This window comes from Acomys russatus, chromosome 16 (genome assembly GCF_903995435.1).
Source record: "Acomys russatus chromosome 16, mAcoRus1.1, whole genome shotgun sequence".
Classification (NCBI taxonomy): Eukaryota; Metazoa; Chordata; class Mammalia; order Rodentia; family Muridae; genus Acomys; species Acomys russatus.
This window is the reverse complement of record NC_067152.1, coordinates 41,118,263-41,130,350: the sequence shown is the minus strand read 5'-3', so window position 1 is coordinate 41,130,350 and position 12,088 is coordinate 41,118,263. Positions and strand designations below refer to the sequence as shown.

Below are 12,088 nucleotides of genomic sequence, written 5' to 3'. Positions count from 1 at the left end.
ACCGTCTCATTCAAGAGTAAAATAGATACACATATACATACAAACATGATTTAAGCTGGAAAGTACACAAGGTGGCATATACCCACAATCCCAGCACTCAAGAGTCTAAAGTGGACGGACTGCAAGTTTGATTCTCACAAGGCCATGGATATCAAAAGTAAATCTGAAACTGGGTGTGGTGGCAACATGCCTTTAATCCCAGCACTCAGGAGGCGGAGGCAGGCGCATCTCTGAGTTTGAGGCCAGCCTGGTCTATAGAGTCCAGGACAGCCAAGGCTACACAGAAAAAAGCTGTTTTGGGAAGAAAAGGGGTGGGGTGGGGGGAGTAAATATAAAACAACAGGAAACGAACCACATAAGATGGGACTCTGAACACCAAATCTGTTGCTCAAGTTCCTTACATAATAGGACACTAGAACTTGCTGGGTGTAGGGCTCCGTAATTCACCCCTTAAAATTACCCCTTAAAATAAGGGCAGCACAGAGGACGTTTTCCAAAGCCAGAACCAAGTGGTTTTCACCGGAGTCCCACCCAGTGTCTACTAAAGTTTAAGATTGCTTTGTAAGGACAGGTGTTGGGATGAAAACATTTCGACCACGAAGGGACTCGAACCCTCAATCTTCTGATCCGAAGTCAGACGCCTTATCCATTAGGCCACGCGGTCTCGCTAGGCTTACCGCTTCACCAGAACATATTATTTGATGAAGTACAGTGGCAGTGGGTGGGGCCTGTAGCCTCTCGCTCCGAGGGACGACACCTGGACCCGCTGCAGCGCGCCGGCTAGCGCGTCTGCGTAGCTTGGCGGATAGCAGCTCATCCGACTGCCTCTGTGGTCAGCCGGTGTGCCCACGGGCTGGGTTGCGACCCTTTCTCGTCTCGCAGCGCTCCGCGAAGCACGGCGTGGCCGCCTGCCTTCTCTCCGAGTCCGCGAGATCTCCGTATGAGATCCCCAGGCTAGAGCCGAGGTGCGCAGTCACTGTTCCGGGATCTGGTTGGCCACGTCAGCGATCCGCGCTATCACGGACCACGTGAACAGGGCTTTTTATCGCGCCCCAGTGGCCTAATGGATAAGGCACTGGCCTCCTAAGCCAGGGATTGTGGGTTCGAGTCCCACCTGGGGTGGTGTGCGCCTAGTTTTGCAGACGAGAGTAGTGAGTGGACCTGTAAGTCCTCTTTCCGCTGAGCGCGCGGCCAGTTATTTATCTGAACATCCTGCAAGGCTGTACGGGCTGTGGTTGGCCTTGCGTCCCATTTGTCTAAGGTGATGATCTCAAAAAACAAAACAAAACAAAAAGCAAGCAGACAACCTCTACCCCAGGTGGGACTCGAACCCACAATCCCTGGCTTAGGAGGCCAGTGCCTTATCCATTAGGCCACTGGGGCCCGCGGCACGTGGCTAGCGCCTTTTCCCTTCTAATGGGTGCATGACTGTGCCGCTGAATGTTCCCATTTTTGGGTGATTTTTGGATGTCGCCCGGGGGAGAAGCTAGGACCTGAACCAAAAATGCCTGTGCTGGGCCAGCGCCAAGCTCCAACTGCATGGCGGGAACAGGGTACCGCCTAGGGGGCGCTTTGAGTCGCCTGCACACTAGGACGGGGAACGCGTGGAAGTTTCCGGGCCGTCAATTTTGTACCCTCCTCCAGGGCTATTTTGTCCCTTCATGCACCCCTAAAGAACTAACAGTGAATTCGGAAAGGACAAGAAGTAAATATCAGTCACAGTATTGAAACATCACTGAAAAATTTCCCGGTATTTCCAGTAACGATTGAAACATTCATACACTCCGTATGTCATTGGCAAATATGTAATGTCGCAGAGGGCGGGCGGGAGGAGAGCGAGGGGAGGGAGCTAGACAAGGAGAGAGGGAGATCCTAGTATTGTAATAAACGGTAAAAGGCACTTCAAAACCAAACCAAACCCTACGGGACCGGAGGCGCTGAGCAGCCTGGGAAGTATAGTGGCTCGATCGCAGGCGCCGGGGAAGGGCTGAGGCTTGAAAGCATAGGTATGTATGGTTTTTAACAGTGTACGTGAACACAGGAAGCATTTGTTTAGCGAATGACTTATCCGTGTGGAATAATTGGTCCCCGAAGTTAATCCTAACAGTTCCCTGGCCTGTTTCTCAATGCTGACTTCACTAAATGCGGCAACAGAGGGGAACAGAACCCAACGGGCTTAGAGCTAAAGCTTGATGACGCTGAAGTTTGAAAGCATTTGAAGTGATGTGGAGGAGAGTGAGAACAGACGGAAGTTACGGACACTGTAGGAAGCAGTGATGGGGGAGACCCTGTGGCTCAGCAGTAACCCAGGGGACCCGCAACAAGATTAATATAGGATTTTTATAAACCCTCACCGAAGCCCAGTGACAGCTCATATCAACTTGGAGGTACTAAATTTTAGGCTTGGGTTCTCCTGCATGCCAAAAACCCAGAGCAAGATAAAATGATGCCGAAGTGCAAACCAAATTCAGAGAATTGCATTGCAGCCTGGCACCATGTTTTATCTTCTGTAGATGACTGACTCCTGCCCGACACTAACGATGCTCAATTCTCTTATTTAAATAATTTATTCAGATTAATCTCGATTGTTATCCCTTCACTTGTATCTTCCCGTTCCTCCTCTCCTCTTTCGTCTTATTCCCCTCCCATAGACCTTTGACAGAAGGGGACTTCCTCCCCACAGTATGACTATCAGGTCTCATCTGGATGAGAGAAGTGCTCACACTGGTGGAGAATGAGCTGTCCATTGCCTACATCTGAACAGGGGGTCTAGGTTTACTGAATGCATTGGTCTTGGTTGGTACGGCGGTTTCTGCAGGCCCCCCTCTCTGGGTCTAGATCCGCCAGCCTTGATGTTCTTCTTGTGGACGATGCCCAATTTTCAAATTAATATGGAATCCAAATTCTGGTTTGTCTCTGGGAAATCTGTCCAGGGTAAAGCTTATATGATTTAAAAAGTTATGTTTGTGTGTATGTCTGTGGAGGGCAGAAGCCAACTCTCATGGGTCAGTTCTCTTCTTTATTCACGTGGACACCAGGGAGCAAACTCATGGCAGTCTTGGCAGCAAGGCCCTTTATCCCGGAGTCACCTCTCTGGCTTTCTTTTCCCCTCTCGAGACAGGGTTTCTCTGTGTAGCCTTGGCTGTCCTGGACTGGCTTTGTAGACCAGGTTGGCCTAGAAATCACAGCGATCCGTCTGCCTCTGCCTCCCAAGTGCTGGGATTAAAGGCGTGCACTACCACACCTGGCTCCATTTTTTTTTTTTTTAAGTGTAGGGGTGGGGAGCATAAAAACAACCCACAGGGGCTGGTGATGTTTTAGCAGTGATAGGTGCTTGTGGCCAGTCCTGATTGGTTCCTGGGAGGAAGAGAACTGACTCCCACCAACTGTCCTCTGACCATCAGACATGTACTGTTCTTCATGCATGCCTCTCCCAATAATTAATACAATCAGGGCCAGTTAGATGGCTCCTAAAGTAAAGCTCTTCGCCCTTGAGCCTGAGACTTGAGTTCCATCCTTACAGTGGAAGCGAGGTGACTGCAAGCTGCTGTCTAAGCTCTGTATGTGCCTGGGGCACAAATGCGACCCACAGCGTAGCTAAGGAGCCCCTAAGCTTCTGGGCCTAGGGCTGGACCTCGATGGACTTTGAGGTGCTTCCATGTCTACCTCCCAGGAACATCTCTCAAAAGCCTCATGTACAATCTGTCATTTGCTATTCCTGCTTCCCTGTTACCTCCTGCCACGCAGCTTCCTTCCTGCCCACTTGTGGGCCGTCTTTTTGAAGGTCCAGCTCAAAGCCTGGTCACCTATCTCTGCCCTCCTAGCTGTAGGCTCCTTGTAGATTGACCCATAATCCTCTGCTGCTCTATGTACGCAACTGTGAGGTGGATTTAGGCTGAAAGGTAGGAACCCTGTTGCAAAGCTTTAACTGAAAAGCCAGGCTCTTATTCTTAGAAGTTTATTGCAGCCAGTAATACATGAGGTGGACACCAGAGGGGACAGCCCTGGGTGACCCGTAGCTTTCCCGCCAAAGGAACGTTCTGGCAAGGCTCCAATCAATCAAGAAAGGTCTCCTGGTGTGGCAGCTCTCTGCAGAGCTGCACGAACACCCTGGTCGTTGGCAGCAGTTGGGGTGCCCTTAGTCCACGGTCACCCTCCTGCTCATCTTTATGGAAGAGTTTATTCTTTTCTGTCGTAGTCTTTCCCGATTCATGCTCTCTACCCTGAAAATAAGGACAGCAATGAGGCCCAGATGTGCAATTGGTGCTCTTCAAAGCTGGAAGCTGAGGGGGAGCAGAGCAGCCAGTCAGCGGGAGCCAGAGACGCACTGGGGCCTGGGTCAGCACCTTGCTCCTCTCAGCAGCTTCCCCACTGGCCCTTGCTGGAAGCTTCTGGACTCCCAGCCCTCTCACTCACAAACCCACTTGCTGTCAAGGCTGTTTCTGTACCTGAGTCTCTGAAGGTGAGCGTCCTCTTTGGATGGCTCCTTGGGCACCTGGCTGGCCGTGGCAATCATGTCTCGAATTTTCTGTAGGCATTCTGCCAGATTCCGGAACTGGTAGCGGCTGCTCTCCGAGGTAAGAACCAGTTCTCCTGCCTTGTTGATCTTATTTTTATGCTACCAAGGAGAAAAATGAGGAATACCACAAGCCCCATAGGCTTATCCCCACCCCAGGGGTCCACAGGGACTGAAAGCGGTGGGTACCATGAGCGCAATCTTCTGGCGCACAGGCTCGGCGATCCAGTCTGCGCTGGCCAAGTGGAACCTGACTTCAGCCTTGGAATTCACTGTGGATGGAGGAGGGAGCAGCGACGGGTCCTGAGACTCAGGAAGCCACAGTGCCCAGGTGGTCAGGGACAGTCCTGAAGCCGAGGGCAGCCGACCCCCTAACCAGGAATGTTCTAGCCTATGCTGAGTCTGGCCATGCAACAGCCTGCAGGGCTAAGGAGGCTCTCTGGTTTACAACTAGACTTCTGGTGTTCAAATTTCAAGGGCCTCTCATAACAGTTTTCCTGGACTCTGAAAAGAGCAAGGGGGGTTGGGTTTCATGAGAGCAAAGGAAACCTGTTCTCTGTGGATCCAAGCAGGCTGCCCACTCATGCTGTGAGTTTCTTTGTTTATCCTCAAAAGCCAACCCTAGTCCTAGCAAGCCACAGCTGAGAAGCAGACAATCAGCCACATTCAGGAGAATAGAAAGGATTATTATAAGCTGGAGGTGTGTGAGCCGAGCAGAAAAACCCCTTTATTCCACAGGAATGTGGCTGCAGAGCTGCAGCGCTCCCTCTCACACCCTCCCAGCTGAGACTTAAGGGAGCACCACGGAGCCTGTACCTTTGTTAACGTTCTGCCCCCCAGGACCACTGCTCCGACAGTACGATATGCTCAACCGATCTGTGAAGTGAAGAACACACACAAGGATTCCCCCTTAGCCGAACACAGAGGCTGCTCATGTAGTCAACGTGACTATTACACACACACACACACCTGTTACTCTCCTCCTGCACTCATGCATGCACCATACAGATCAGTAAAGCTGGACACCATTCACAGACGTCAAAGCTAAAATCAGGACAACTGAATGTCCCAAGGCCTCCCAGAGTGGAGGAAGAAAACTATGACCTAAGTTTAGCACATTCTGCCACACCCTTCTGCTCTGGGATTCTTGTTGTTTTCAAGTGAAGGTTCTTTCAGAGGCATAAGCTAAGGGACAGGCTTAGCGTCACACAATTCAAAGTGTGGTGGATATGGAATCCTGATGGGCCAGAAGCTAAGGAGGGCAAGACAAGGCGGGTGGGAGGGCAAACTCCTTGTAGTGCTAGCACTTGGGAGCCTGAGGCCTCCAGCTTAGACTACACAGTGAGTCAGACAGGGAGTAGAGAGTACTGTTTCTGGCTGTGTGTTCTCGGGGCCCAGTGCATGATCTGGGTTGAAATTATTTGCTGGATGGATGAGAACTTGACCTTCAGTTGGGGAGCTCTCACCCTGAAAGGCAGTGTGGCCACTATCTATATATGATCCTGGCAAAGACCCATGGCTTCTCTAACAAAGCCTTGTCTGTTTGTGTTTTCGAGACAGGGTTTCTCCGTGTAGCCCTACCTGTCCTCGAACTCACAGAGTGCTGGGACTAAAGTTGTACACCACCAAAGTCCACCTCATTTTAAAAAACTTTTTTTGTTTTAATTTAAAAAAAATTTATTTAGCTTATGTGCATTGATGTGAGGCTGTCAGGTCACCTGGAACTGGAGTTATAGATGTGAGCTGCCATGTGGGTGCTGAGAACTGATCCTGGGTCTTTTGGGAGAGCAGTGTCCTTAACCACTGAGCCATCTCTCCAGCCCTCTATCGCATTTATTTTTAAACTGGAAGATGAGGTTCCTCCTTCCATTTCTTTCTTTCTTTCTTTTTTTTTTTTTTTTGGTTTTTTGAGACAGCCTTGGCTGTCCTGGACTCCCTTTGTAGACCAGGCTGTCCTTGAACTCACAGTGATCCGCCTGCCTCTGTCTCCTGAGTGCTGGGATTAAAGGCATGTGCCACCACGCCCAGCCTCCTGCTCCCATTTCTATAACTCTTGTAAAGGCTTTGATAGTGTCTAGGTAGGGGAGACACAGAAGCAGGAAACCACAAGAAGACCAGCTGGTAAATGGTAGTTATTAGAAGTGTTGAAGTACCGTGGCACCAGGGTGGCAGGAAGCAGTGCACCATTTTGAGACCACCTCCCAAGTCTCCCTCCCTGTTCTGACTAGGTAACAAAGGCCCCTGGCACTGCAGGGACACGGCTGCACTACGGAGCCGAGCGATCTTGCATGTAACACGTGTGGGTCATGCTGGCTGCAGCGGAGCCCGTTGAAACAGAATGCTGCTCTAGAGAGCTCAGGAGGCCAGGACATGGGGTGCCTGTTTCCCCAGAGACTGTGATGAGGCACTTCCCTTGGCCTCCAGTTCTGTGGAGAAGCTTCCTGCCTCTCCCTCCACAGGCACCCCTCAGACAGCTGCAGGCTGCAGGCCTATCTCCATGCAGACCTTAGCTCTGCGGCTACTGGGTGTCCTACGCCTGTGTGGTAGTCTTTGTTTTGGTCACCCTAAACAAGGACCATGGAGAGCCAATGACTTTGGGTATCCTCCCTTTAACGGCCCATAGGAGCCATATACCATTTGATTTTTAAAAGATCAATGCTGGGTAATATGGCCAGCTTAGGTAGGAGGACTATTATAATTTTGAGATGGTCTGGGCTCTATCATGAATTCCAAGCTAGCCTGGGTTACATAGTGAGAACTTGTCTCAAAAGCAAAACAAAACAAAAAACCTAGCGGGTGTTGGGGATCAACACTTCTTTCTAGGCCACGCCTATGATGTCTGGCAGGTACAGAATTTGTTGTTTGTCCTGAGATAGGGTCTCGTATAGCTTAAGCTGTTCTTGAACTGCTATGGAGCCAACGCTGGCCTTGAACCCCTAATTCTCCTGCCTTTATCATCATCATCATTATTATTGTTGTTGTTATTTTCATTTTCATTTTTCAAGACAGGGTTTCTCTGTGTAGCCTTGGCTGACCTGTACTAGCTTTGTGGACCAGGCTGGTCTTGAACTCATAGTGATCCACCTGCCTCTGCCTCCCGAGTGCTGGGATTAAAGGCGTGTGCCATCATGTCCAGCTCCCGGTTTCCTTTTCTTCTCTTTTTTCTTTTTAGGTAGGATCTCAAACCAAAGTGAAGTTGGCACGGAACTCACCATACAGCATGGCCTCAAACTTATGGCTATCCCCGTGGCCCAGTCTCCTGGCTGTGGGGCTTTTGACATGCGCCAACCACATGCACCCAAGCATGTCTTTCCTTTTGTTCCCTGAAGCAGTCACTCTATCAAAGTTCTGTCGTGCTTTTAGATTTCACTGCTCAGCCATCCTCAGCTTTATATGTGTGTTTTATAAACTTATTTGGATACATATATAGATATTGACAAGAATATGGGAATACAGATATAGATTCGGGTATATGTGAGACACACAGTGTGGCTTGTCCACTCTTTTGTACCTTCCTTCTTCCTACATCGCTCAATCCCTGTACCATGAAGACAGTTCCAATCACAAGCACAGCAACAACTCTTCACATGTATGCCCGTGTGTGCCCACACCATCGTTATTCACTGTCCTAAGCCATGCTGCAAAGACTCTCCTTTCATACCCACTGTTGGTCTCTCTACTGTCTTTTACTGGTCTGGAGAGATCTAGAAGGAACATGTGAAAGATTTGGTAAATGGTTTTGTGTGTGTGGTGCTTGGGACTGACCCTGGGGCCTACCTCATGCGAGGCAAGCACACTACTTCTGAGTTAGACCCCTAGCCTAAAGTGTCTGATTTGTAATAAAGTACTTACCGAGAGGAATGTCACTGCTGGCTTCTTTTGCATCCTCCTGTAACATGATATACACAGCGTCAAAGAGAGAAGTCACCTGCCAGGTTACTCCTAACTGGCCCAAGACAGGAAAAATTAGTAAACCAACTCCTGTGTTGTCCCCTGTCCCGCACGTGTGTGTACACACACACACACACACACACACACACACACACACACAATATCAATGAAATAAACACTTTTAAGAAGTTATGTATTCACAGGGAGGTGGTGGCGCATGCATTTGGGAGGCAGAGGCAGGGGGATCTTTGTGAGTTCAAGGCCAGCCTGGTATACAGAGTGAGTTCCAGGACAGCCAAGGCTATGCAGAGAAACCCTGTCCTGAAAAATTTCAAAAAAAAAAAAAAAAAAAAAAAAAAAAAAAAAAAGCTATGCATTACTCTTTTCAGGCTTCGAGCAAAATCACGCTATCAAACCACACGCCACTCAGGCCCTACCTCTGAAGATGGAACTCCCGCCTCCAGCTGTCCCTGCCCTGCTTAAGCTATTTCTGGGTGCTATCAGCGGCCTAGCTCATGGGGAAACGGACAGGATGGATGACACAAGCCAAAGAACCATACATGTGGAACACTAAATGCCCTCTGGCAACCTGGTACAACAATCCTAGTGGCCACCCTGCTTCTTCTGGTACCCACAGGAAGCTGGTGCCCGAGGCAGTCTGCCTTGAACAGATGCTGGTCCACCTGCCTGGAGGTCTCATGCCAGACTGAGCTACTCATACCAAACCTTGTCCTCACCCAATCTCTTCATCCAGCAGCAATGCCCTTCAGCCTTACGTCCTCGGGACCACAAAGTCCAGCAGATACCAACCCCAGGGGTTGGTCTGGCCTCCAAGCCTGAAGTGTCCTCATCTGTACGCCCTTCGATGCCTCCTTCATCTTCTCTCTTTCTGAAGCCTACATGCCTCTTTGCTAAGACACCCTCCTCAAGTTTTCCTCTTGCCTCTTTATGCCTGTTCCTAAGAGGCCTTTCCCAGTGTTCTGTGATGGCAAAACTCTGATGTGCCACTGAAATCCTCCTCCTCCTCCTCCCTGAAACATTTCATCCTTCTAAGCTGATGAAAATGCCATCTGTGTTGGTGACTCCCAACTCTTAGGCTCAAGTAAACCACTCTGCTCAACAACAGTCCCACATACCCAGCTTGCTCTCACTTTTCTTATCCAATCTAGCAGTGAATCCTGTAGACTTTCCTCAAAATATCCAAAGGATCTGACATATGCAGGACTCCTAACTCACCTTCTAGCTCTTGCCGTTCTCCAGGCTGCCTTCTGTAACACTCAACCCTGTAAAACTAAGTTGTATCATCCCATTCCTGGCTTCTACCCACATCTGTCCTCTTTAGCGTCCCCTTATCAGACAGGCCTGCTTAGGCCCACTCACCTCGCATGTTACAACCCTGAGGTGGTTGGACCTGCTGTTCGCTCTGCTTAGGACCCTCGCCTCCCCAGTATTCTCATGTCTGCCTTGTCTATGACAAGGTCTCATATAACCGAGGCTGGCCCTGAACTTCTAAGGTTCCTGACTCTGCTGCAAGTGCTAGGAATACAGATACAGCACACAGTGCCCCATTTCTTCCAGGCTTTCCCAGACCACTTTACTTAAAACTGCAACTCTAAGCTGGGTTTGGTGCTTGTATGCCTGTGATCTCTGCTCTCTAGAGGCAGGATAACTACAAAGTGGAGATCACCTTAGGGCTTTTTTCCCCCCTACACAGAGTTTCTCTGTGTAGCCTTGGCTATCCTGGACTTGCTTTGTAGACCAGGCTGGCCTCCAACTCACAGAGATCCACGTGCCTCTGCCTCCCAAGTGCTCGAACTGCAGGTGTGCGTCACTGTGCCCAGCTCAGTCAGGGTATTTATTTATTTATTTATTTATTTTTTGGTTTTTTGAGACAGGGTATCTCTGCATAGCCTTGACTGTCCTGGACTCACTTTTGTAGACCTCCGCCTGCCTCTGCCTCCCAAGGGTTGGGATTGAAGGCGTGCGCCATCACCACCAGGCTCAGCCAGGGTTTTTAAAGAGTCTTTCTCACAACGAACACATAGGCCAGTCTAGTGACAAATGCCAGTAATCTTTACAAGTGGGAGATGAAGGTGGAAGGAGCAGCTCAAGGCCACCCTTCGCTATTTAGCAAGTTCGAGGCTAGCCTAAGTTATGTGAGCTCCTTTGTCAAAACAAACAAACCCCCAACTATATCTCTGGCTTCACCTCTTCCTTCTGGGTCTTATTTTCTCTAATGGGTCAAATTCAGTGTTCCGTGGGTTTATTCATTTATTTTTTTGTCTGTTGCCCTCCAGGATACAATAAACTCCACAGCCATAGGATTTATTTTACTACTACTCTCTGCCTCAAATTAGCACTGTGCTCACAGCATGCTCTCAAGAGAAATCTGCTGCCTGTGGTGTGGGTGAATGAATGAAAATACTTGATGCTCTTTCTATTCTACAGGTGCAGCTAAATAGGTTCCCTTTGGCCCGAGGCAGCGTGTCTTCCCGGGGCAAGCCTCGTCTCGGGCTTCCTGACGTTTCTAGGGCAAAAGACCGAGTAACGTTCCAACTTGCGGACCTCTGCTGTTATTGCCCACTTTGATGGTCCACAATGCAGATTTTCCCATGGAATGTGGGCCTCAGGACCGGGAAGCAAATGTAGGAAAGCTGATGATCTTCAAACACGCGTACGTGCCGGGTTTTCTCTCCCAGGACCTGCACCACTCGAGCCATGAGGGCTGCTATCACACCCTACGGTCCCGCCCCCTTCCCCCGCGCCCCCGGTTGCTAGGACGACAAGTTCCTCCCGAGGCAACCAAAAGGTTGTACGCCTCCCGGCTTCCACGCATCACTTAGCAGCGAGAGGAACCGCCCTTTCCGTTCCCGCCTTCCTCGGCTCACCGGGACCTTCCAGGCCGTATCCACGCCCTTGGACTCGGGGTACAGCTTATCCAGGCTGTAGATGCTCTGGAATTCGGTGCCGTCTACCTGTCTGTGCAGAGCCCGGCGAGCACAGCGCGCGGGCGGCGGGAGCAACAAGGTTCCAGCTCGGCTCAGGCCCCAGCGTAGGCCCCAGGCGGCCGCCATGTTCACTTCTCAGGACCGCTTCCGGTGTGCACCCTCCCCTACGGTCCGCAAGCTGGCGTATGCTCGCGACTTGAGTTCCGCCTGGTTTTTCGAGCTCCTGTCAGGCCACCTTGGTGATGATTGTGGTGGTGGGCACCCAGCTGGCATCTGCAGACAGAGACCACCTACGGGAGATTCTTCTTAAGAAGACTTGCTGTATCTGGCTGGCTGGGTAGTGCTCACCTGCAGTCCCAGCACTGCACTCGAGGCTAAAGCTAAGCCTAACCTAGTTACATGGTCAGCCCCTGTCATAAAAATAATAAATACGTAAAGGAACTAAAAAAGACTGGATGCCACATCCCCAGAAACACTCTTCTCTTTCTGAGTCCGTTCTCCTCACTGGGACTCCTCAACAATCTAACCAAACGCAGCAAGAAGATTTTACCTGCTTAGCTTGGATTATCTCTGCCCTCTCCTAACTCTGAGTGTGTGAACTACATTCCTAGCCTCTTTTAGATAGATGAGTGGATAGACAGACAGACACATAGATAATCAGCCAATCTTTGTGTATGTGGTTTTGAGCTTAAGGCTTGCTTTTGTGGTATTTATTTATTTAGGCAGAATCTCA

At 50.0% G+C, this 12,088-nt stretch overlaps 1 protein-coding gene and 3 non-coding genes across 4 annotated transcripts; 1 reads left to right on the top strand and 3 right to left on the bottom strand.

Annotated features, from left to right (window-relative positions):
• Positions 1-591: 591 nt before the first annotated feature.
• Trnar-ucg (transfer RNA arginine (anticodon UCG)) lies at positions 592-664 on the bottom strand. Its single transcript has one exon. It is a non-coding gene; the product is annotated as a tRNA-Arg (tRNA).
• A 385-nt stretch (positions 665-1,049) lies between these two features.
• Trnar-ccu (transfer RNA arginine (anticodon CCU)) lies at positions 1,050-1,122 on the top strand. The gene has a single exon. It is a non-coding gene; the product is annotated as a tRNA-Arg (tRNA).
• Positions 1,123-1,310: 188 nt separating this feature from the next.
• On the bottom strand, positions 1,311-1,383 carry Trnar-ccu (transfer RNA arginine (anticodon CCU)). Its single transcript has one exon. It is a non-coding gene; the product is annotated as a tRNA-Arg (tRNA).
• Positions 1,384-3,927: 2,544 nt separating this feature from the next.
• On the bottom strand, positions 3,928-11,523 carry Mrpl58 (mitochondrial ribosomal protein L58). Its single transcript, XM_051159022.1, has 6 exons — positions 11,296-11,523; positions 8,369-8,405; positions 5,333-5,392; positions 4,706-4,788; positions 4,449-4,618; positions 3,928-4,223 (listed from the first exon to the last, which is right to left on the bottom strand). The coding sequence occupies exons 1-6, from the start codon at positions 11,479-11,481 to the stop codon at positions 4,139-4,141; spliced, it is 621 nt and encodes a 206-aa protein (XP_051014979.1). The 5' UTR covers positions 11,482-11,523; the 3' UTR covers positions 3,928-4,138.
• Positions 11,524-12,088: the final 565 nt, after the last annotated feature.